This window comes from Nipponia nippon, unplaced genomic scaffold (genome assembly GCF_047370975.1).
Source record: "Nipponia nippon isolate SJK-2023a ecotype South Korea unplaced genomic scaffold, ASM4737097v1 scaffold_2, whole genome shotgun sequence".
In the NCBI taxonomy this organism is placed as follows: Eukaryota; Metazoa; Chordata; class Aves; order Pelecaniformes; family Threskiornithidae; genus Nipponia; species Nipponia nippon.
The window spans coordinates 35,773,091-35,797,175 of record NW_028262336.1 but is presented as its reverse complement, the minus strand read 5'-3'; the positions used below and the strand labels follow the sequence as shown (position 1 = coordinate 35,797,175).

The window sequence follows — 24,085 nt, the reverse complement described above, 5'->3', positions numbered from 1 at the left end:
ACGTGTAAGAAGCTCCCACAACCTAAAGGTCGCTGTGATGTGGACTGCTTAGCACAGAAACAAACCACCTACCAACATGCCCTATGCCTTCATCCAAGTAGCAACATTTTCTTCCGTTTCCACAGCTACCTTACACAGCGCTGCCCCGTTAACCTCCCCCTCTCCGTACACCCCGCCGCCCCGGCTTCTCCAGCACGTGCAGTTGTGAGCTCTGACACCGGCTGGTTCAGCAAGAGAAAGCAGCTCAGGAGAGAGGACCTGCAGAAGGGCAGGTGGATAGGCAATGAGGGAAGACAGGTACCTCCGAGGACAAGAATTAGCGACAGTAACATCTCTTCTGAAGCGCACGGCAAGACAACACACGTTCAGCAACAGAGCTCTGCCATCAGCTGGGGCTTCACTTTTCACGGCTTGGCTTTTGCACGCATGTACTAAGGATCATACCATCTTAGTCAAGTGAATTCTTTGTTCTGCTATACTGATAAAAACTTCAACCCATGTTTTTCACCTTAAAGCTGAATAAAGTAGTTCTGGAACACAGCATTAAAAACCCCAGATCAAAATCATCAGCCTTTAAAAATGAATTACGGTTCTGAGGAGATTCAATGGAGACACAGAAATAAGAAAAGCTGTATTTGTGCAAACTAGCAAAGTAACAGAAAATAAATTTCTGCTTGCGTACTCTTAGAATCAGAGCCCATCCTCTCCACGAAAAAAGGTCTGTCCATACAGTGACACACGGCGCAACTGATCTGTCATCTTAAGGCAGCTCAGCACAACCTGGAATATTCAAAGGAGCAAAGGATCAGGGAAGGCAAAACCTACGGGAGAAACCAAGAACTCGGCACTTGCACGGTCTAGCAAAAAGACGACAGAGGAACACGATCCCATGCGCCTGTTAGTTGTTGCAGGCACAAACACCGTAACAAAGAGCTAATGCCTTAGGGGACCAAGCAGGTACAGAAGCAGGCCAGGGATATACCTAGAGGTAGAAATTGTAGAGATCTACTTCCGTTGGGCAGCCTTCTGATAAAAATACGGGGAAGGGAGCAAAATATGCCAAGTGATCTTCCCGTGGGTCTTGGTTTGCTTTCAGGTGGGAGCGTATGATGCAGCACACAGCTGAGGAAGGGGGAAGGGCTTTATCTTTCAGTGACAAATAGGAACTTGAAAGATGTCAGATTTGAAAAACTGGTTTAATCTACAGCATCTATCCGAACAGCCAGCTTACCCTCCCGGAGTCTCAACTTCTCAGATGATACAGCTTTAGGTTCATTTTGGAGGATTCTTCAGGAAAGGAACATCCCTCCCCTCCATCCTGGTCATTTGGAGGAACCATGCAAAACTTTATATGCTGCTTCTATAAATGCTACAGCAATGCACCATCCATCTGCAGTTCTCAATGGCTGGCTTAGTGCAGGGAACGGCCGTAGGGTTAAGCTTGTTCTTTACTCCCAGCCCCCACAAAATGATCCACCCAGATTATTGCTGCAGACACGTGGCCCTCGCGTGGATCGGTCTGCAGGACTGAGACCAGAAAGTGTAAATGGAAATAAAACCAACCAAACCAAAAAGAAAATAGCCCTCAGTGCACGTTTAGTTACAAAAACCAGAGTGGCAAATAGTAAAAGGATGCAGATCTCCCAGTTACGTTATCAGCTACTTACTCGCTAACACTGAAAATAAAACAGATGCTGGGCAGTCACCCTTTTTCATTCAAGCACAATTAAAAAACCCTCTACGCCATCATATTATGTACAAAATCACATACAGTTAAAACAAGCAACTGAAAGCGTGAATGAGATTCTAATATACAGTACTTTCACACAGCCAAAGCTATTTTATTTTACAAGATGAGTCTTTTGCATTAACCTTTTTCTGAAAGCCCAGTAAAAACAGCGTGAACTACTTAAGCAAAATGTAAGAGACAGCTTACAAAGTAATATTTGCATAGCACTGTAAATCTGCGTATGTGTTTGGGCACAATTCTTAGCAGAAACTACAGTAGGTGACAGGGTTGGGTTTTCTTAATAGCTTCTTGTTTTTAACCAGATGCAGACACATCTCTTCTGAACGTCATAAAATCAAGTGTAGGAAATAATTGTAAAAATGTACAAAAAAATATATACACATGCACAGTAAATGCGTACCCTGTATACAGTTTTATTACTCGTTAGATTTGGCTAATAATGATCATCAGGTACTCACGCTTCCCTCCAAATGACAAGTTTGCAACAAATCGATCGGGTTAAGGACAGTGAGTTTTCTCAGGAGAGAAGGTTTTCATTAAAGCTACAGTATACCTGCTGGTGATCTTTAGGAGCGAGCGGCACGCCGGCCGGCAGCGGCTGCCCGGCGTTCAGGCAAGCAGCGCTCAGCTGCCAGACGGTACAGCCCTGACAAAGCTGGAGCAAGGGAACACGGAGGGGCACAGCCTGGCTCTCGGCACAAATGCACATGCACGTCAAAAAGGAGGTCCGGAGAACCAGTTCATGCCTTTGGGGGGGAAAAAAACCCACCTCGTTCTCGATCAGCCTCTGCTGCCCACTCTTCCTCCCTTCGCGAATTCGATTTTAGTGTGACTAGTAAATCGGTGTGTTTTTCTTGAAAGTACACCTTGGCCAAATTAAAGAAATAAAATTTGTCTAAGACTACAAATTGGTAGTGGCAGCCCCCACACAACAGCATACTTCCAATTTAGATTTTAAAAGTACTATTATATTCCAGTTTCTGCTGAAGTGTCTATTTTTAAACTACATTTCCTCTTAAAAAGATAAAATGCTGCTTCTGCTAATGTAAAGCTTTTTAGAAACAGACAATCAGCTGCACTCAAGTACTCTCAAATGTGAAAGTGAACAAATGTACTTTCTTTCCAGTTTTGAAAACCGAAGAGTGGCTTGTAACTATGGGTATAACTTTTTAAGAAATACAGGCAGCTTTCCATAAACCTAGAGGGGCCAAGGACAGGGGAAACGTGACACGTTTGGCTTACAGATGTCAGTCCACTGTCTTCCCAGTTCCAAAGTGTGGAACATTTTCATGACGTTCTCTGGTGGCTACCAAACGTGGTGCAGACCCTGTAACATCGACTTCCAGAAAGTTTTCCCTCAAAACCACAGCAGGTAAAAAAAAACAACCAACCAACCAACAAAACCCCAACCAACAATCTGCAAGGATCTTTGATGCAGAGATTGCCGAGACAATCAGATAAACTAGTCTTCAAGATAAATAGGAGGAAGTGCGGCAGAGTAAGAGCTCCCACCTGTAACACGGAGATAAGCCCTTCAAGACAAATTCTGACCCCAATGACAGGAACATGGCAAGGGTTACCTCCTAAGTTGTCACAGGGGGGTTTCACATTCGTAGTAGAGTCAGAGTTTGCCTGCCCACATACACGCTTGTCCCTGGTTTGCAAAGCTTCTGGCCATCACGCCATTTTCTCAGGGCAAGAATTTGGCCAGATCTGCCGGTGTTCCTCCTCCCTTCAGCAATGCACCTTGCAGTGTTCTTCCTCCTCCCAGCGACGCACCTTGCAGCTCTCGGCGTGACTGTGCCCTGCTTCAAAGCCTGGCTTCACTCAGCTCTGGCAGCTCTGGAGGAGCTCATTATGGATCAAAAAGTTCAGAAACATGGAAGCAAGTAGCTGTCACAAACTGGGTCAAAGTAGAAATTCAGCATTACCATCACAGGGATGGGTTTCTTTCCGCAGACATAAACCAGAATGTGTAGTAATTGTCTGCTGTGAACCAGAAACTTCACTCCAAGTGACATAAGTGCACGGGCATCCGTGAGACGCTGCGAGTTACACCAGTGTATCCAATTCTTAAAGGAAATCTAGGAATGGATATTTAATTTTTATCTGCATTGCCCTCCAGCATCTGAATGAAACACACTTGGGCTAGGTCTGTCCAATCTTGGCCTTAGACTTCTTAATGCAGACTTCTCCAAGATGCCAAAATATGTGAATATTATCTGTCTTCAATCTGAAACACTCTGCATAGTGTGAACTCAGCATTATTAAAAGCCCCCAACCCCATGTTTCTTTAATGAAAACGTACATGAAGCAAAACCAGATTTTGGCGTAGTCCCAGACAGAAACTGTACCTTTAGCAATTATCAGATGTACGGTGACCCCCGCTTGCTAGTTACTCCAACTGTTAGTGAAGACCTTGTCCCAACTCCCTTCTATTGGCTTCAGCAATGCCAGAGGGCCATGTTACCAGGTAGCGATGGTCTATGCGAGCAGGCCTGGGAAGGACTTGTCTTCCCTAAGAAAAGTTTTGCTCTGAAGCAGCAAAGTTGCGTTCTCGCTTAACACAACTTAAACACAACTGTGTCACTTCAGACCCACTGAGCACGCCAACCAGTGCCAAAATGCAGGAAGACAAAACCCCAGCTACATGAGACGATTTCCATAGGACTGGTTGAACTGGAAAGGTCCAAGTTCCAGCTAAGAGGTCATAACCGAACCATCTGCAGAAAACACAAGCAAGCAAATATACAGACATCAGTAGATGCAGACAAGTGGTATCACGTGGAAGCGAGCAGACACACTCACTTTTTCTGTGAATACCAGGCAATTAGGACAAAGGTAGTAGTCATATTCATTGGTCAGCAATTAAGTGTAGAGCCCTTCAAGATAAGTTAAAGCCGAACAAAGGAACGTTGCCCGTACCCTTTGTGCCAGAGACAGATATTTTGCTCAGTGACGCAAAGTCAATTGCAAGAGCACATTCAGCCCACAATGAGCAACAGAGAATTGTAATCCCTGCCAAGCCAAGACCTCTGGATATCAGTTATCTGGTCCTTCTTCAGCATCAGCTTTTTGTGCCTTCCTAACTGAGAGATGCCACAATGCCAGCAGTCTCCGAGTTCTTCCACCAGGTTCTTGGACGTAGGTCAACGTGATGCTACCTTGGAACTGCAAATCCCACTTTGAGAGCAACATCATTGTTCTTCATGACAATGACGAGCACTGCCAAGGCCAAGAGCACAGCATCTGTCCGTATGAGCCCGAGAACCATGCATCTTCAGAGTCGATGCTGAACTCCATGGCAGTCAGCTTGCAAGTCCATACTAGAGAGCACGGTATTTAGTCTAAACAATCAAGCAACAAATGAAAGTTTTGAAGGGTGGAGAGAGAAAACACTCCTATAGCTTTACGTTTATTAAACCTATCATGGTTGAAAAGCAAAAGACGAAAAACATGATATATTTTTGTTTATTATTGCTCTTAAAGGGCTTGGTAGTCAAATATACAAGCTATGTTCTATTAAACCAGAAGAAAATAAGATATAAAATCTATGCTCACTTTTCCAATCCAAGCCACTCGCTAATCTTCATTAGTCACATTAACTTCAGCTATTTCCAGTCATTTTAATTTATACATACTCTGTGTACGTGTGCGCGCGCGTGTGTATAAAAACCCCTATTTGAGGAGATAAAATTCAACATGAAGAGATTTGTGTTGGTTTTGTACTGTTGTGTGCATTGCCGTATATTTCAGTTTTCCAAATGGTTACTGATATGTCTGTTTAGAAGAGCAAAATTTAAGTAACTGATGATGTATTTATTATATTTTCAAAAAGAAAGCATAACGAATAAGTTATGATAAGAAAATACGAAATGTTGATTATTCTCCCCTTGATGTACATGCACTAATCCCATGATTCCTAATAGGGAGTTACATGCACTAAGAGGAGAAAAGAATCCCATAAAGAGAAAGGCTATTAATTCCCTTCTCCTTTAAGCATCTCCCCTCTTCTCAGCATTAAGAAGGAACTTATTTTGTGAAATTCTTGTGATGTCCATTAATATACTGCTCAAAATATAATTATAAAACATAGTCAATGGTCAGCCTGCTTTGCAAGCCTTACTCTGCTAAGCCAGTACAATTGATATATACTCAGTATCATCTTCAGGAAGCAAGTATACAGCATTTGTAACATCTTTCTAAGAAGCAAGAACTATATCCATTACTGAATTACTTAAGAAAAAAAAATAAAGAAAGAAAAGCCCACTGCTTTTACTCTTCCAGTTAAAAAACAGGGAAAAGTCAGAGAGTTATATTTATCAGCATTTGGAATTCTAACCCTATTTAAAGACAAGAGTACAAAAACATCCAGCAAGGAAGAGAGAGTCATGGCTAGGCTCTATTCTCCTCAATTCCCAAAGCATATTCCAAATTCCACTAACATTAACAACAGTTTTGCATCCCCTATCTTAGGGAAGATTTATTGAGGGGACAACGAAGACATACTAATGCTGGAGCTACGGGTACAATGATTCAATGAGGATGAGTCTAACAGGAGACAGACAACATAGGTCATCCTTGAAATCCTCTTGTTGAAAAGACCACAAATAAAAATCAAGTGCATGACAGAACAGTGATTAATGACCCCAAGTAAAATATTTTTCTAAGTTACAAAATTGCTCTTCCAGTGTTTGAAAACAGAAAAACCTGTGGGAGAAGAGGTTACATTCCAACAGTTAGAGTAAATACAAAAAGAAGGTAAATTATTACTCTCTTATCTTGGTTACTAAAGCAAAGATGAAAATAACGACCAGTGCTTTGATAAGATCTGCTCTTTACAAAAGTGAGATAAATATTCTAGTGGCAGCTGGGTTAAAAATACAGGCGCCGAGGGTCAGCTTCTGCCCTCAGCTGTAGATCTGCAACCCATTTCACCGACTTCTGAGCATAGCCAAATGCAGATTGTGGCCTTCGGACTTAAACATACAGGTAGTTCCCATCTGTTTGCAAATAATTCTCCAGCTGTGCATACAGCGGCAGTCTACAAAAATCTCAGAATGTGCATTTGTAAAAAAGAAAGAAGAAAAAAGAAAAAGAGACAGGTACAGTCATGATTCTGATCTCTAATTTTCAGTGAAAAGAAATCAAAGGTCAACAAGCAAATCTAAAGATTTAAAATCCCTGAAGAGACCCCATACTCTTTCTAATGCTTAAGAGCACAGCTCACCTTGCAATATACTTCACATTAACATCTAAAGCACGACCAAGTAGAAAGTGCAGCACACCCTGTCATTACAGAACACAGGATAAGATGCTGGCCCCATTTGAATCAATGTTGAAACTCTCACTAAAAGTTCAAGAGATGCCAGTAGTCAAAACCTGATTGCTACAGACCTCTCCTTTTCAAATTTTTTTTAAAAGACGACATTTTGAAAACTGTTGTGCTCATTTCTGCTGCTGCCTCCCAGGTTACTGAGAGAGGTTGGCTGAACTGGACTTTGGTGATGAGAGATGAGAACAGAAATAAAAGGAGAAGACGTCAGGACAATTGAATAAATTTCCTTCTTTGCACAACTCCAAATCCCACTGTCACCGTTAATTCAGAAAACAAAACAAGCCCAAACAGATTCAAGATTATCATACATGTATGATGTGAAACAGGGCAAACGACACTCAAGACTGAAGTAATATTTTGAAATTAAACAGCCTTGAGCAGTTAGGAGATATGATGAGAATTTTATACTGTTTTAAAACTAGTGGATCTGTTCTATGGTATGTGCTGATCAATAACGCTCTGCTTCCAAACTCCACTACCCGTTCTCTCACATTACAGAAGTTTTAAGACGTTGCCTGAAAATAAAAAGTATCAGTGTAACATACAAATAGGATTTCATCTGTAGCCATGACAACACAGCCTTTCCAAAATGACTCTAACCCAATGAACATCTGTCAATTAATTTAAGAAGGGTTGTTTTTTCCTGGCTCATTAATAAAAAAAGTTGGAAATCAACAAACATTATGTTGGCTTTAGCAAGAGGAAACATTCAATGGCTCCTGTTGTACAAGTGAGTGTAGTGCTCTTGACAGAAACCAGTGTATTCAGTCATCTGAAGATGCATGTGATGCCCTCTTTTCTGCCCCCACTCCCAAGTCCCCCAACAAAGCAAGAAAAATTAGTTTCTTCTTCCACCCCACCCCAGATTTTCTCCCATAGTTTGACTACAGTAATCCTTAAACAGGCAGAAAGTTGATGCGTTCTCTTCAGTTGATGCCTCCAACTTCTTCATTCTTGGCTCAAGTTTTATTCATTAATATTAGTCACCAGTTATTAAGAAAAAGATAGTTTCTAAGTGTTTGTTGTTGTTTTTTAACTGAAGTTAATCGGATACCATAGTCTGGTTATATGTGCTGAACTGCAGCTGTCAGTTATTCCTTTTTCTTGAATTCTTGGTTGCCATAGCTGGAGCCTTTTTCTATTTCAGTTACTCCTATCAGTCTACGAACTCCAAAGGAAGCTTTAAAATATAACAGAGAAATGGGAGGCATATTAAAACCAGCTCAAGGATTTAGGAAGTTACACGTAAACACACAAGCAGAACCAACATGAGTTAACCCAATCCCAAAGACAGTAGTGACTAAGGACCAACAGTGCACTGTATGAGGCTGCACGTGGATCACAGGTCAGATGTCACTAAGAGAGGAGGACAACCCAAATTTAAAAATATAATTAATGCTTCTATGTTGATTAACAGGACAGGTAGTATGAACACTGAAGCATATTCCCCCTACCCCCATGTGTGGTTTTTTTGGTTTTGTTTGTTTGTTTGTTTGTTTTTTTAATTAGGGCTTTTTGTTGGGGGGTGGGGTAGGGGGTTGGGGTTTTTGTATTTGTTTGGTTTTTTGTGTGTGTTTGTTTTTTTTTTAATTCACAGACAAGGTGTGCAGTAAGAGTATTTTCTCCTTCAGGCACCATAATAATGGGCTATGAGACTCACTTGCTATTGATTGCTATAGATATTGCCTAAGATATGAAGGCAAGCCTGCCTGGACTAAAGCTTTTGAAATAATAAAAATGCTATACAATAGAAAGACTACAGACTGAGCTCCAAGTACTCTCCTGCAAGCCCCATTCATATTAACTCTGGGCTTAGCATCTTCTCTGCTTTTATTACCTGCTCCAACAAGTCCCAGGAATGCAAGGATAAGGAGAGGTGATCCACTTGCAAAAACTCCAAAGCCAAATGTGAAGAGAGGAGAGAGGAGAAATGTGGCCCAAAAAAGAAAGTTTAGGAGAGTCCATGGTCTCCTAGGAGGTTTAAACTGCTGGCCAGGAAATATGCCTTCCTGATTATACATCTCTTGCAAAGCATCCTGGGAGAAAGAGAAGATAGAAGAAAACATGTTCATAACGTTTGCACCAAGCAATCCAAGACTAGTCAACTCCAGCACAACGTCAAGGACAGTATCTGTGGTAAATACCCATCAAGAACACACAGCATCCATTTCCATCTGCTGTCATTTATTTGGGCATTTCTGTTGACTGCTGAGGCTACTGTATTAGCCCTTTGAAGGCAATCTTGGCCACCATCAGAAACTGAAACCATATCAGCCTCTCCACTACCAAATACCTTAATCTCTTCTCTTAATTGCTTGAGAAACACTACCCGCCTCTTTGCTGGATGCTTTTTGTTCCCGTTTTTACTTCCAAAAAGGTCAGCACGATTTAACAAAGCACAGCAGAAAAATGCCGTGTAGTACAGCCAGAAGAGGAAGGCAAAGCACAAGCTAACCAGCAGAGACAGCACTGCGCTAGCCATAACCCCAAGACTTCAACAGAGCAGTTGCATCCTGAGCTGAGCGTGCAGAGAGACACAATCATGAAACACATCACTCAAAGGAGCAGCATGCCCACAGTCTTCCCTCAGTTTGTAAGAATGTTCTGTAAGGTTTCCAAGCCAGTACCAAGGATGGCTCCAGTGTGACTATTTCTTATTTTTCCCCACTTAAGCTGTTTTTCTTTTAGCTTCCCTTATAAAAGGCTGAGAAGTGCAAGGCATTCCTTGCCAATAACACAGCCTTTTGAGGACATACCCTTTGTGCGGGAAGAGCACTTTAAGGATTCCAGTTACAACATATTGCTACCACCGTAAGATCAATACACAAAATACCCACATATATAAGTAATACCTCCCCGGCAACACCTCACACCAAAGTTGAACAGAGGTAGAGCCAACACCATCAAGAACACCAAGCCCTCCTCCAGCAAGCAAAGCAGAGCATTCTGCCCAAGGAATGGCGCCAAGCGGAGTGAATGCTCTGTGCTACATCTGCTTACCTCTGCATTTACTGTTTAACAAAGCAGGAGCCAAGCAGAGAAAGACCACCCCGTAACATACACCTTAACGTCTGCTTCTCCAGCCAGGCAATGTCAGAAGGAATTCTTGCATTTAAGAGCCTTTTCACAAGGGAATTACATGATAGCATGCCCCTGATAACAGGAGGTGGGATTCAAGGATCTCCAATTTTTTGGGTTTTTTTTAGGCTCTCTAATCCCATATTACACTAACTGACCCACAAGCTAGTTTGATGCACTGGCTAATTGGAGGTGGGGGGAAGAAGCTGATGATAGCTACTGCTCTTTGTAAGATAACTTCTCTCCCCTTAATTGAATTAGAGCTTAGGTATTCAAACAAATTAGCTTAAAATGAACAAAATGAAATACATAAGAGGACTTCCAGACCCTTACAAACAATCTGCTGCCTACCTACAGACTAACCATAAGCTTGGGAATGCTGCAGAACAGGTCATCATAGCAGAAGAAAGCCCAAGATAGTTAAAAGTTTCTGTGATCCTCTGTTTTCCCACAAAGATAAGCAACACAAAAATTCAAGATACGCATTTCAAGTTCAACAATCCACCAGTTAGGGCTGGGCAACATTAATTACAGTTCTCTCCTCCTCCCCACAGAACCGTTAAATCTGTGGTCAAGACATTAACCATCTACGGTAAAAAAAAGAGAAGACATGAAGAAAAGCTTTGAGCCATTTGAAGGCATGCTGGCCATGTGCTACATCAGTCCCTGGCAGCAGATCCCAGGGACTGTCTGTACCATGTCACACACCACTGCAGAGGTATTACCAGAAGGCAGAAGGAAAGTGACAGTGGAAGAAACATGAAAGTAAAGGACAATTGCCGCTAAGAGCCAGGACCAGCTGTCCCTGACATACATTTATCACTCTTCTTGAATGCCTAAAAACACCCACAGGGAAAATGGAGCTTTCAGAAATGTATGACAGAGACCCAAGAGCTGAAGAATATAAAAAGATGGTGGACTGCTATTAGTCTTCCACAACTCAGGCATATCTCTGAATCCCGTTGTGCTTCCCAGCAGTTTGAGAACTACTCACTAGCCAGCCCTCCGCGGCCAAGGGGCTCTTCTGTACTGCTCCGTCCAGCAGTATGAGGGATGGCTGCCAAATGATATATAGTATTTCCATCTCTTCTCTCCATCCAGTGGAAGAGTGTGCATTACTCAGTGCCTTAATACACTACCCCTGTGAAAGTTCCAATGGACAGAAAAGAAAGCAAAGCTGTTTACCTTTTCCTGGTAAAGCTTATGAAGCCAGTTTGCAGCTTCCTTTTCATCTTGAGGAATATCTTCCAGAGGAAATCTCCTAGTTTAGTAGAAAGATTAAAAAAGGAAAAAAAAAAAAAAAAAAAAAAGGAATTAAGGTAAAATCCAGGTATTTGACTTTAGACCTCTACCAGGGAAGATCTTCCATTCAATGAAGGGCATAATGCAGGTAATACTATCACTGAAGGCAGAAGTCTTAAATGCAGAGAAGAACTGGGACTTAAATAACACCCAATTTTTATAGGATAACTCAGATTCCTAAGACAAAAGAAACTGTACAAGCGCCTATCCATTTCAAAGCACATTAATAAAATAAGCATCTCCCATTCAAACACTGTTCTTCCTTCACCAGAACTGCCACCAGCTGATTCCCAGTGAGCTCAGACTGTGGCACCCAGAGCTGGGAAAAGACAAGAAAGTGGCAAACCCTAGGATAATTGTTTGTTACATTTTGTTAGTGAAAACCCCATTTTGGAAGGAATAGGAGGGGTAGTTAAAAATTCACTTTGTACCAACTCTAAGGAAAACATCTTCTACAGCGACTGCAGTTCTGTCTCCTGGCCTCTCCAGCCCTCTCCAGACTGAGGCATGCAGTTCTGGCTGCATAGGAAAATTATGTCCAGCTGCAGGTACTGACCTGACCTCACCAAGAACAAGCACCTTTTAAAAGCCTCTTTCTAGTGGTGAAGAGCCAACCATTTTCCTGCATTCTTTTATTTTCTGAGATAGGCCATTAACATGCTCACAAATGTATCGTCTCCTTTCTCAGTGGCACACATCTCGGTCCTGGATCAATTCAGAAAGAAGCTGCTCGGTTTCCAGAGGGCAGGCGCACACCTTACCCTTAGCTCAAACATATTTTGGCAACACTTGGACTGTATCAGGGCCCTCTTACCGCAGGGCAGTAAGAACAGAAGGGTAACCTCTGGGAGGGCTCTAGAGACAGTGATCCCAGATACAACTTATTTGCTGCTGTTCAACCAGATTTTGGTTCACCAATCTGTTCACCAGATTTTACAGATTTACTTTCATTAGTTCTAACAGGACGAGCTGCTCAATTAATATAATTAATGCTCAATAAAAGCTCAGTAAATCTTTCCTGAAAGCTCAGTAAATCTTTCCTGAAAGATCTCTGGTAAAGTTGTCGCTGTATTGCTATCACCACTAGAGGGTACTCACAGCAATATCATTTGGTCATATAGCTGATTATTTTCTCTGGAGCCAGTCAGGAGAAAGACTGGATCCTCTGCAGAGAGCTAAGCTTCTTACCTGTACACAGGTAACTGCATACGCATATACCAAGAACAAGAGCTTACGTGCTTCCTTTCTCTGAGCTAAGCTAAGTCTGCTGGCACATTAAGGACACGTTCAATTTTCAGCAAAAAGACTGTAAAAATAGTTTCCTTATGCTTATAGCTTCCTCTCCAAAACTGAAAAAAAACTTCAAGTGTAGAAAAGCATCTTGAGAATGTTGATTCAGTCCACAAACATATTTTAAATCAAAATTATCTAAACATACTCATTTGTTTCTTTAATAGGGTACAATTAGTAATTCTACCTTGCAACATCATCCTCAAGAGCATTTTATGAACCCAAACCTCTTCTAATGACTACTGAAAACTACATTTCTCTTCTTTCCTCCCACTACCTCACCAATAAAGAAAACCAACTTGTATCTCCGTTAGCAAGTCACAGGACATTTAACTGAACACAGCTGCTTTTCAATGTATAATTATAGAGATGTACATCCATGCACGTGTACCCCAGATCTAGCTAGACATGCTACATGCACACCTGCCACCAGTATGGAATTACAGGTGGCAACTGCCTGACCAGCTGTTTTGCTAGCTGGTAAGCGGTCTGCTCGCTTTCCTCATCAGGAATGCATCTGGTAAGTGTAAATAGCCAAAAATGAAACCCCTTGCAAATGAGTGACCCCATCTCTCTCCCCATGACCTCCGCAGCCTTCTTTCCAACTGAAAGACTGACGTGTTGTGGAAGCTGCAGTATCTGAGCACAGACCTGGAACGCGTGTCCTTCCCTTCCCCATTAGGGCTGCAGCACTCTGCCTCTCCTGGGACAGCATTTCTTCCATAAAACCGTTGCTGCTATACCTCCACACAATGGATAATCAGTTTGATTCCCTACAAAGTCTTTCACCCTTGGAGGCTCTGGCAAAACGCACCTGTCCTGTAGAAGGACAACGTATAGAGCCAGTGCCATCCATCTGCAGTGCACAGATCCATGGCCAGAGGGGAAAGGTGTGTTTTTTTGTTTGTTGTTTTTTTTTTTTTCCTTTTAAAAACCAAACATCAACCTCATCACCAGAATGTAGCAATGTTTTCCAAAATGTGGGTGAAGTCCCCAGAGAAGCAGAAGTGAACTGCCAAAAGAACTGTGGAAAGAACAACCAGGTCGTTTGTCAGGTCCAAACATAAAAGGGGAAAGAAGAAATTCAACAGGAAAGGGTTGGTAGTTTTTATGATCACAAGGAAACCTTTAAAGCAGAAGGCAACAAGGAAAAAGCAAGAAAGAGAAAGCATGTGTGTGTACATGCTGCATGGAGTTAGGTGTTAGCAGTTACTCTTTCAGGCAAAAGAGTAATGAGGAATGTGAGGAATGTACCACCTCATTCATACGATGTCTGAATTTCAGCATTATTTCACTTCTAATCTGCTAATCAAACCATGTGAGAGAAGGAGAGAAACTGGCACAGTAAAGTGCTTTACACCATTTACTACAAGAGACTACTCATGTTGGACAGGCTATTTATACTATGCATATAGTATATATGCACAGGGGATATATGCATATAGTATATATGCACAGTATATATATCACAGGTGACTGGGAAGGGGGCAGAACAGCTGGTTTTCTGTTCCCAGCAGAGAAAGGAAAAATGTGGACCAGTGCCCTCACTGCACAAAACTTGGGGAAACCCCGTAATGACAATGTGGTCATACCCGGGCTTAAAAAGTCGGCCCAGTGCTCTCTGACTTGCTGGGTGATATCACGGGATCTCATACATGAAAGTGAACTAAAGCAGGGGGAAATGGGGAGCTCTTTGTAGCCTGCAGAGAAGCTTGACGGACAAGGAATAAGGGGACTACAGCAAAGGACATTACCCTGTAAAATCTGAATACACTTCGACATGCCAAAGCATGCATCTTAGGGCTCACCTCCACCATTATATGCTCACCTTACACACATATCTGCTTCATATTTCTTTCCATAAAGAATTCCTAATAAAGACGGGTTCTTGTTTCCTCTGAAATTTAGTGTTACATCATACACTGCTGAAACTGTTACAAAAAAAGAAAATATGGCTGTTATATCAGCAATTCTAGCAACCACGTTGCCAGCATCCTTGCATTAGACATCAACAGGGCCTTGTGCACGGCTTGCATTAATGTCAGGTAGCAGAGTCCTTCACTACTTCGTGTTTACATGTTGTATTTTTCTATATCAGCCACCTGACATTCCCATCTATGTAGCATGCGTGTTATCAAAACACAAGACAACTTGACGAACTAAGCAACAATGACATACATGAAAGGTTTATTATTTTTTAAGACTGGTACCTGAAAGTTATGTGGCACAAATTAACGGCTGACATACTGAATGCTTATCACTGCCAACTCACTAATTGTAATGGACGCAATAAACAATAGAGTATACTACGCTGTGCTACACGGAGTATACTAAACAACACATTACAATGAATGCAAACAAGTAGCAGCTTGCCAGTACCTGTTCCCCTGAGACACTGGACAGCAGTGGTGAAACCTTTGGTTCTGGGCAACAGGTGGTATTTCAGTTTAGGCAGCCCCTTGGATTCAGCTACCTCCATACTGATACGATGCTTGGTCTCTGTAAAACGAGTTCCTTCACAGTACAGGAGAAACTAGTACAATGAGACAAAAGGTGAAAACAAGGACATCTTGTGATCACAAGAAACCAAGCAGAACACTGAAAATTTGTGTAAGATAAACATACACCCATGCATGCACACACACTTCAATTGTCTCATTTGATCGTCAAATATTAGGCGTAAGCACCACCTCACAACTCATTTACAATTATATTTAATTTCAACAACACTGGTACCAAATTTAAGGCGACAAAAAGTCTAAAAGGTTATACCTGTAACATCTACTTAAAAAAAAAAGAAAAATTCATGAAGACTTTGGCTGGCTGGTGATGGACTAATCTAGAAATCACAAAAAGCAATCCAAATACCAGTACACAACCACTTCAGGAAAGCACATATTAATCACTAGCTAACTCATTTAAAATTTGTACTGTACAACCAGAATTACTCATCTGAAGACAGACTTGTTTGTCTGAAAGCTTTTGTTTGTTTTTTTTTATTTGTTGTTTGGGTTTTTTTGTTTGGTTTTTTGTTTTGGGTTTTTTTTTCATTTGCATCAGTTGTGTTCATAAAAATGGTGCCTTTCCCTAAAACCTTTACCTTGTTCATCTTGTAAGGCACCAATCTGACTGTGGTATCCTAAGTAACTATTAAAGACTTAAATCCTCCCATACTGACTTCAAGCAGCACAAAACATCGATCTGTCTTTTTCCAGCCTCTCTATTGCCTCTGCTCTAGTTGAGAGAGAGAGAGAGAGAGACAGACCAGAAGCAATGCAAAGCCAAGAGCAGACAAACAAAGCCCTTCTGAGGGCCCTAGGGTGATTTTCTGTTTATCCCTGGCCTTTCTGAAAGGTGGACATCATTCCCATTGCGCCAGCATTGGAAAACATGGCTGCATTTGAACGCACAAACCTCTGCATCCCTGGCAAGCAATGGAGAGGGAGAAGAGCAGGTTGTTACTCCTCTCTCACAGCAGTATCACGCAACGGTGTAACGTTGCAATTCAAAAGAAAGAGACTTGTCGAATGCATCACCATACATCTGCTATTTGTCAGTACTGTGGTTGCTTGACTTTTTCTCTGTAGTGTATCCACATACTGTGCACCACGAAAGGTAAGTTAAATGAATGTTAAAACTGCAAAGCCGTAGACACGAGAGTTAGACCTGCCAGAGTGCAGCGAGGGAACGGGAGCCGGTCCTGCCATCTTCGTTTGGCCCTTGAGGGGGCGTTCATTATGAAAATCTGACCAACTGTCGTGGTTTAACCCCAGCCAGAAACTAAGCACCACGCAGCCGCTCGCTCACTCCCCCTCGCCCCAGTGGGATGGGGGAGAGAATTGGAAGGGTAAAAGGGAGAAGACTCATGGCTTGAGGTAAGAACAGTTTAATAATTGAAGTAAAATAAAATAGAATAGTAGTAATAGTAATAATAATATAATAATACAATAATAATATACAAAGCAACTGATGATACACTTTTGCTCACACAATTGCTCACCACCCACCGATCAATGCCCAGCCCGTCCCCAAGCAGCGATCGCTGCCCCCCGGCCAGCTCCCCCAGTTTATATACTGAGCATGACGCCATACGGTATGGAAGGGCCCTTTGGCCGGTCTGGGTCAGCTGTCCCGGCTGTGCCCCCTCCCAGCTTCTTGTGCACCAGGCAGGGCATGGGAAGCTCAAAAGTCCTTGATTTAGAGTAAACACTACTTAGCAACAACTACAACATCAACATTATTCCCATCCTAAATCCAAACCACAGCACTATACCAGCTACTAGGAAGAAAATTAACTCTATCCCATCCGAAACCAGGACACCAACCATCACCACCAAGTGGTGACGACAGCACAAGGTACAGAGTATAACACTGCAATCTCAACCCCAGTCTGCAGCGCAAGCTCTTTCTTCTATACCAAACTCACCCTCTGCTACTCAACGGTGCAGCGATCCTTCTGGACCAAGTACGCGAGCGAGGTATAGACTGCACTGCAGTGCACGTGTGAGAAAGACCTCACGAAGGAAGGTTGCACAGCCAGGCCTAATTGTGGCATTTAGAATGCACAAAAATTAGAAAATTGATTTACTCAAGTCAATTTTAATCATGATTTAAATTACCAAGCAGGAAGTCTTGATTTAAATAATCAATGCTAACTACGTTTTGCATTTGTATTTTCTAGTTGTTTTCCCTAGAGACTAGTCCTTGGTTCTCAATCGTAGAATCATTAAAATGTATAGATTTGCAACTGAATTACAGTCTTGAGATTTTTTAATTGGTAGGGTTTTTTCTTTTTTCTTTTTCCAACACTAATCAGGAGGATATATTTAATGTAGTTCATATCCATATATTCAAGCAATTAAGTAGTTTAAAATACATTTTCCAGATTCTTATTTTTTGTATCTTTGTCATGATAGAAAATCACGAATGACGCATTCACAATGTACTAGTTATAGAATCATAGAATTGTTAAGGTTGGAAAAGACCCTTAAGATCATCAAGTCCAACCGTTAACCTAGCACTGCCAAGTCCACCACTAAACCATGTCCTCGAGCACCACATCTACCCATCTTTTAAAGACCTCCAGGGATGGAGACTCAACCACTTCCATGGGCAGCCTGTTCCAGTGCCTGACTGCCCTTTTGGTGAAGAAGTTTTTCCTAATATCCAACCTAAACCTGCCCTGGCGCAGCTTGAGGCTGTTTCCTCTCGTCCTATCACTTGCTACTTGGGAGGAGAGACCGATCCCCACCTCGCTACAACCTCCTTTCAGGTAGTCGTAGAGAGTGATAAGGTCTCCCCTCAGCTTCCTCTTCCCCAGGCTAAACAACCCCAGCTCCCTCAGTTGCTCCTCATAAGACTTGTGCTCCAGACCCTTCACCAACTTCGGTGCCCTTCTTTGGACACGCTCCAGCACCTCGATGTCCTTCTTGTAGTGAGGGGCCCAAAACTGAACACAATACTCGAGGTGCGGCCTCACCAAGGCCGAGTACAGGGGCACTATCACCTCCCTGGTCCTGCTGGCCACAATGTTCCTGATACAAGCCAGGATGCCATTGGCCTTCTTGCCCACCTGAGCACACTGCCGGCTCATGTTCAGGCGGCTGTCAACCAACACCCCCAGGTCCTTTTCTGCCAGGCAGCTCTCCAGCCACTCCTCCCCAAGCCTGTCACATTGCATGGAGTTGTTGTGACCCAAGGGCAGGACCCAGCACTGAGCCTTGTTGAATCTCATACAGCTGGCCCCGGCCCCACGATCCAGCCTGTCCACATCCCTCTGTAGGGCCTTCTGACCCTCCAGCAGATCGACACTTGCAGATGACACCAAGTTGGGTGGAAATTTACTGAGGGTGCACTCAATTCCCTCGTCCAGATCATCAGTGAAGATATTGAACAGGACCGGCCCCAACACTGAGCCCTGGGGATCACCACTTGTGACTGGCCGCCAACTGGATTTGACTCCATTCACCAAGTTAAGGCTTACTATTTCACTATTCATTTAACAAGCTGTACTGGATAATATTGAAAAAAATCACTTAAAATGCACAAAAAGCCTCTGAAAATGTTTTATGAGCCAAATAACTGTATATTATATGAGCTGCTATAAAAGCAAACCAGTAAATTTATCAAAACGTTTGCATTCAAAGCTAAAAGAAGGTTAATAGGTTTATTATACCACTGTGTTGCTGCAGTAAAATCAAACAACATTACATATAATGAAACACAGATGTTTCACCCTTGACTTCAAATAATGTCAAAATATAAAGCAAAAGTGTAACTGCAAAAGCAGATGTAAGCTTGCCATATGTTCTCATAGAGACTTTTTGGGAAACCTGTCATTTCACAGATCAATGAACGTACTAACAGGAACTTCCTATCAAAATTCATGGTCTGTGCATCATCTCCCCCCCCCACCCCCCCACCCCCCCCCCCAAATTCACTCACTTCTCCAGAAGAAACTTTTTTGTTTAGGTGTCTTTTTAGCCTACCTCGGAAAATGTAGCTTAAGGATATGTAGATTTAGTAGTCAAATATGGGCTATTACTTTTTTTTTTTTTTTTAAAAGGTAAAAATAAGGTCAGACAAAATTAACAAGTATTACATAAGCCCGATTTATAAATTACCATCTAGCTTCTAATCATCTATGCAAGCTTCTGAACTGTTTTCCAAATGACTTCCCTTACCAACAGGCAAACAGAGCAACACTTTACCAGCATATTCCAAGAGACCTCCTGAAACAGAGCACAGGTTTTCCTTGACAACACTTGAAGAAAGTAGTGAGCAGACCTTCTCCTGATATATAAGGCTACAGTACCACATGAGTATCTCCATCACCATTTCACTTCTAGCAGTGATACTAGAGGAGGAACTTGACACTTACCCACATATATTCAGGATAATCAGCCAAACGTTTTAATCCTTCAATAACTGTATCTCTGTCTTCTTCCCATTTCCTTTTGCAGAAAACAATCTCAAGGAAGTACCACGTCCAGCCAATTAGGGGCACATATAGTAGCTCTCTCTTAGCAAGAACTTTGGAACTCTTGGAGAAAAACAAAAATAATAAACCAAAAATGTCATTTGCTGATTTGTACAATGAGATCAAACAAAGGCATTAAAGTTAAGATGACGAAAAGTTGATAGAGCTGTATCTGGAAACTCAAATGCAAAGAAACTGTATGTGCACGGGTTTTAAATAAACCTATAGTCCTCCAGATGAAGGGAAGGCTCGTTGTCCCACGTACCCCTAGCACTCCGAAGCGCTCTGTCATAGTCCAGCCACACAAGAAGTCGATTTCAAAGTTGTGATTCAAGATGATGATGACATGTTCTTTCCCGAAGGTGTTCACCGTGGCCTCGTCTGAGAACAAGGTGCACTCTGTGCCTGACCACCATTCCAGCAGCATTACCAACTCTGACAAACATGATGAAGATGGAGAGAGGAGTTAGGGGTGCCGCTTATGGAAAGCACTTAGTGTTTCATCTCCAGCCCCATTCAGTGCCTAATCTCTTCTGACTCCCCACAACACTGTCACCTTTTCAATCTAACCCAGTAGAGATGAAATGAGAGCTTAGACGGGTATAGACCAAAGAACATCACCATCCTTAAGCAGTATTTAGGGCACTAGATATATGCACTATGGATAATTTAACAAGTTTTTAACAGTGACAAGTTTGGGCATTATATTACGAATGTGAAATTTCATGATCACTGGAAAAAAAAAAAACAACAAAATTTTGTGCCTGAAAACAGACAGTTGAGCTGCTGATTGCTCCACTAAATGAGTACAGTTTCTCCCAGGTGGAATACAAATTATGCATAGATGCAGCCTAATGCTTTTACTCAACATGAAACAAGCTTTATGGAGGTAAACAGACCAATAAAGAGCTTTTAAAGGGATACAGTGCCATAGATCTTCTGCAATAGATTTTAGTATTAGAACACAGGACTCTAATCATTCTGTATTACGGTCATCAACACAGAGTCAGAAGTACCAGAGAATCGAGCTAATTTATCAAAATACTCGGGCAAAGCCAGGAATGGTAAATTGTATCTTCTAGAAAGAATGAGCCCTTTCTCCTCCGTCTTCTCTAGCTTTTCAATGTCCCAGCATCTCTCTTACTCCACTCTGAACATTTCTGTCATTACCCACTCGTCTTACTTTCCACCTCCCCTTTTTTCATCTTAAAAAAAACCTTTCCACTTAAACGCAGCACGCACTGAATGTAGTTGCTATGGTTAGCCTATTTCTCTCATTTCAGTACAACCAGGCAGATGGAGGCATTGCTTGTATCATGGGACAACTATAAAAAGTACGAGAATAGTTCATTCTCCCAGTAGGAAGATTTGCTTCCATGCAAACTGCAGTCATTGGTATTTTCTCATTTCAATGAGATATGGATGCAATCAAAATTTGCTTGCACAAATATGGCAGTTAAAGAATCCAACATTACTACAATGAACTTGCAGGGTCAAAACTGGAAGGTGTTGTCTCGGTTCTCTACATCAGGCTCTGCCACGCAGTATTTCAGCTTTCCATCGAGAGGCCCTGGTTTTGCAAAATGGAACAGCACGTTCCTGCACAAGGGCTTCCGCTCAGTGGGATCACGACAGGGTACTCTATCCACACTGCTAAATAACAGTGGGTGCAATTTTGCATCACATCAGAGAGATGGCAACACAGTATTTAGGTGAATGATAGGGAAAACCAATCCTGGTCTGCTGAAGATACATAGATTCTCTAGCACTAGTTTTTTCACTTGTATTCTCCGTGTGACCACTTATCAGCCAGGTTATTCCCGTGTATCATTTTCAAGACTCACTCATTTGGAGGCATGACAAAGTTATGCAACTTGCTGATCAAGAGAGCGTAACCCTGGTAAACTGGAAATACAGCAGAGGAAAGACAGAATAATAGTTTATACCAACTAGAGGTTTCTGTCATTGCTTTCCAGCTTTGTCTCCTTTGCAAATGATGCGATCACTTACCTTTTCTGCTCTGGTTATCCTGACCCAGTACAAGGGGAAAGAGGACAGCAAGAGCGTCCTCAGCTGAGACCTACGCTCTTCCAAGCAGGTGGCCAGGAGAATGGAGTAGTGGTACCAGACACAGTGTGGTACTCCGAGCAATTTTCCCTTTCCATTGCTGCCTATGTACTAAGGAGGAACATCTCCAGTACCTGCTACAGTTGCTGTGTTTTCTTATAAAAAAAATAAAATAAAATAAAATGGGTGTGTTTCTTCTTCAAAATCAGAAAAAAATTCTGCACAGCATTTCTTGTACCATTCACTCTAAAATAGAGGAGGAAGCTTTGCTGAGAGATTTGCCAGAGTTCATACTAAGAGAGGAGGGTTGATGAGCCGGAGAATTAGTACGAGGAAACAGATTGTCCTTTACAAGTGTACTGATAAATGATGTAGTTATAACCAGGAGTGGGCTCATTTCCTTTTTTTTGGTGTGTGGGTTACAGCTATTTTGCGTGGCACCGATCCTGCCGACGCTACAGCATCTTTCTGAACGAAGGGATGGTAACGCTTGTGCTGCTTGGGATACCTCCTGGAGAGGACAAGCAACACCTCGCCACAACAAACCCCCTTCTGCGGCCGAGGTTTCGTATGGCCTCACAAGCCACCCAGAAACAAAGCAAACAAGAGGCACAGCGCACCTCTCAGTTTAAAGTACTAACATTCAAGAGATTATTTTTGCAACCGGACTAAACCAAATGCGCTGCGCTCTCCAAAGGCGTGAGTCATCTGAAAGGAGCTGATGTAGGAGAGCTTAAAGTACAGACTACCCATCATGAATCACATGTGCTGCAACGGGTTTAAGTTGAGGCCAGAGCCCCACAGACTTTTTTTCCCCCCCACATGTCTGCCACAAACATTGGATAGAGTCTATCTCCTTCTCCTTGTGAAGCTGTGCTTTATGTATTTGAGAACAGATACAGTAAGAATACAGCCTGATTTTCAGTGGGCTATAGTGCATAACCAGGTACATGATCACCTGCGTATCTACCCCTGCACACCAATCCTCTGCCAGAGAGGCAGAGCAGCTTCTTGCAGTAAGGAAGCAAAACATAGCATCCAGAACAGAACACCAACCCACGGGTTCATTGCCAAAAGGATTCCACACAATGAAATATATTTCATTATGAATGGCAACATTTGAACTGCTGCATTTACATGGCTGGCTTAATTCATTATAAATCACAACTGAAGTGCATATTCTGTCAGCTCTTCCATTACAGGCCATCAGCACTCTGCAATCTCATAAAAATTTACGTTAATTTTCATAGTTTATTTTCTCAATCATTTAATTTATAATAGGCTATACAAGAGGGGTTATCCTAGGTACAACCCAATTAGCTACTCAGCTTCTCCAAACCTTTTTGAACAATAGTGTAGGTTATTTCTAGTGTATACAAGATATAACAGCATTTAAAACGTGATTTTTCCATGCACAATGCTAACTTGTAGAAATCAAGGGTCTGAACCTACAAGCCTTACAGGCACAAGCAGCTTGTACCCTCAGAAAAGCCAGACTATTAGTGCAACAATAGTTTTCAGGATGAGATCAGATTCTAGATTATTAAAAGCACATTAAGAAATTCTTACAAGCAAATAAAAAAAAAAACCCCATCTATCCCCACTCCCCTCCAACCAAGCTAGTTTTGAAGTTTCTACCTGTAAGTTCTTCCATTACAATACCTTTTCTCCTGACAGCTTGCCTGCCACTCTCTATTTAGTTTCCTTTCTCCTGTGCTTCTCAGACAACATTCTCAATAGGTAGGACAAAAAGCACAGGAAGGTCAAGGAAAACAAGCTTAAAAAGAAACTGAACTAGATACTTCGGAGTTTTTGTTGGTAGTACTTGACATCGATGATTTAAGAAGTGTGGGTGCCTGTCAGTGGACCACTCAACTGTAATTTAAGTACTCATTTAGGTGACTCATTTACCCAAAGTGGGAGTCGGATGCTGAGCTGAGTGCTAAGGTAAGTGGCCATGCACACTGGGAGGGGATGGAGAATGGAAACAAATTAGATGATTCACTGCTGAAACAGGAGGTGACATTTGGACTAAGGAGCCTTCTAAACATTCATTTCAGAAATCTAATCCCCTGTTAAGCTGTATGAGGAGGAAAAAAAAAAAAGCCATCCACAGGGAGGAAGTTTTGCAAAGGTTTGAAAGAGGAGCGCAAAGCAGTTGCACTCACTGTAGAGCTGTCCCATGAGCAGCAGAATTAAAGAGCAACAAATTGCTCACAAGAGGAGACCCTGGCATCACAGGTGAACACTGTAGGGTGTAAGAGGGCTCTGAAGTTGTTAC

The 24,085-nt window shown here is 42.2% G+C and overlaps 1 protein-coding gene across 6 annotated transcripts in view; it reads right to left on the bottom strand.

Moving 5' to 3' along the window:
* Positions 1-1,816: 1,816 nt before the first annotated feature.
* AGPAT3 (1-acylglycerol-3-phosphate O-acyltransferase 3) overlaps positions 1,817-24,085 on the bottom strand; it is a 99,989-nt gene continuing 77,720 nt past the window's right edge. For all 6 annotated transcript variants that reach the window (XM_087758642.1, XM_087758643.1, XM_087758639.1 and 3 more), the window contains 7 exons: positions 20,003-20,172; positions 19,639-19,800; positions 15,138-15,291; positions 14,587-14,689; positions 11,352-11,427; positions 8,926-9,124; positions 1,817-8,268 (listed from right to left, as the gene is read on the bottom strand). In XM_087758642.1, the coding sequence (XP_087614768.1) occupies positions 8,180-8,268; positions 8,926-9,124; positions 11,352-11,427; positions 14,587-14,689; positions 15,138-15,291; positions 19,639-19,800; positions 20,003-20,172 (953 nt within the window). In that variant the 3' untranslated portion in view covers positions 1,817-8,179. The remainder of the gene's footprint in view (positions 8,269-8,925; positions 9,125-11,351; positions 11,428-14,586; positions 14,690-15,137; positions 15,292-19,638; positions 19,801-20,002; positions 20,173-24,085) is intronic.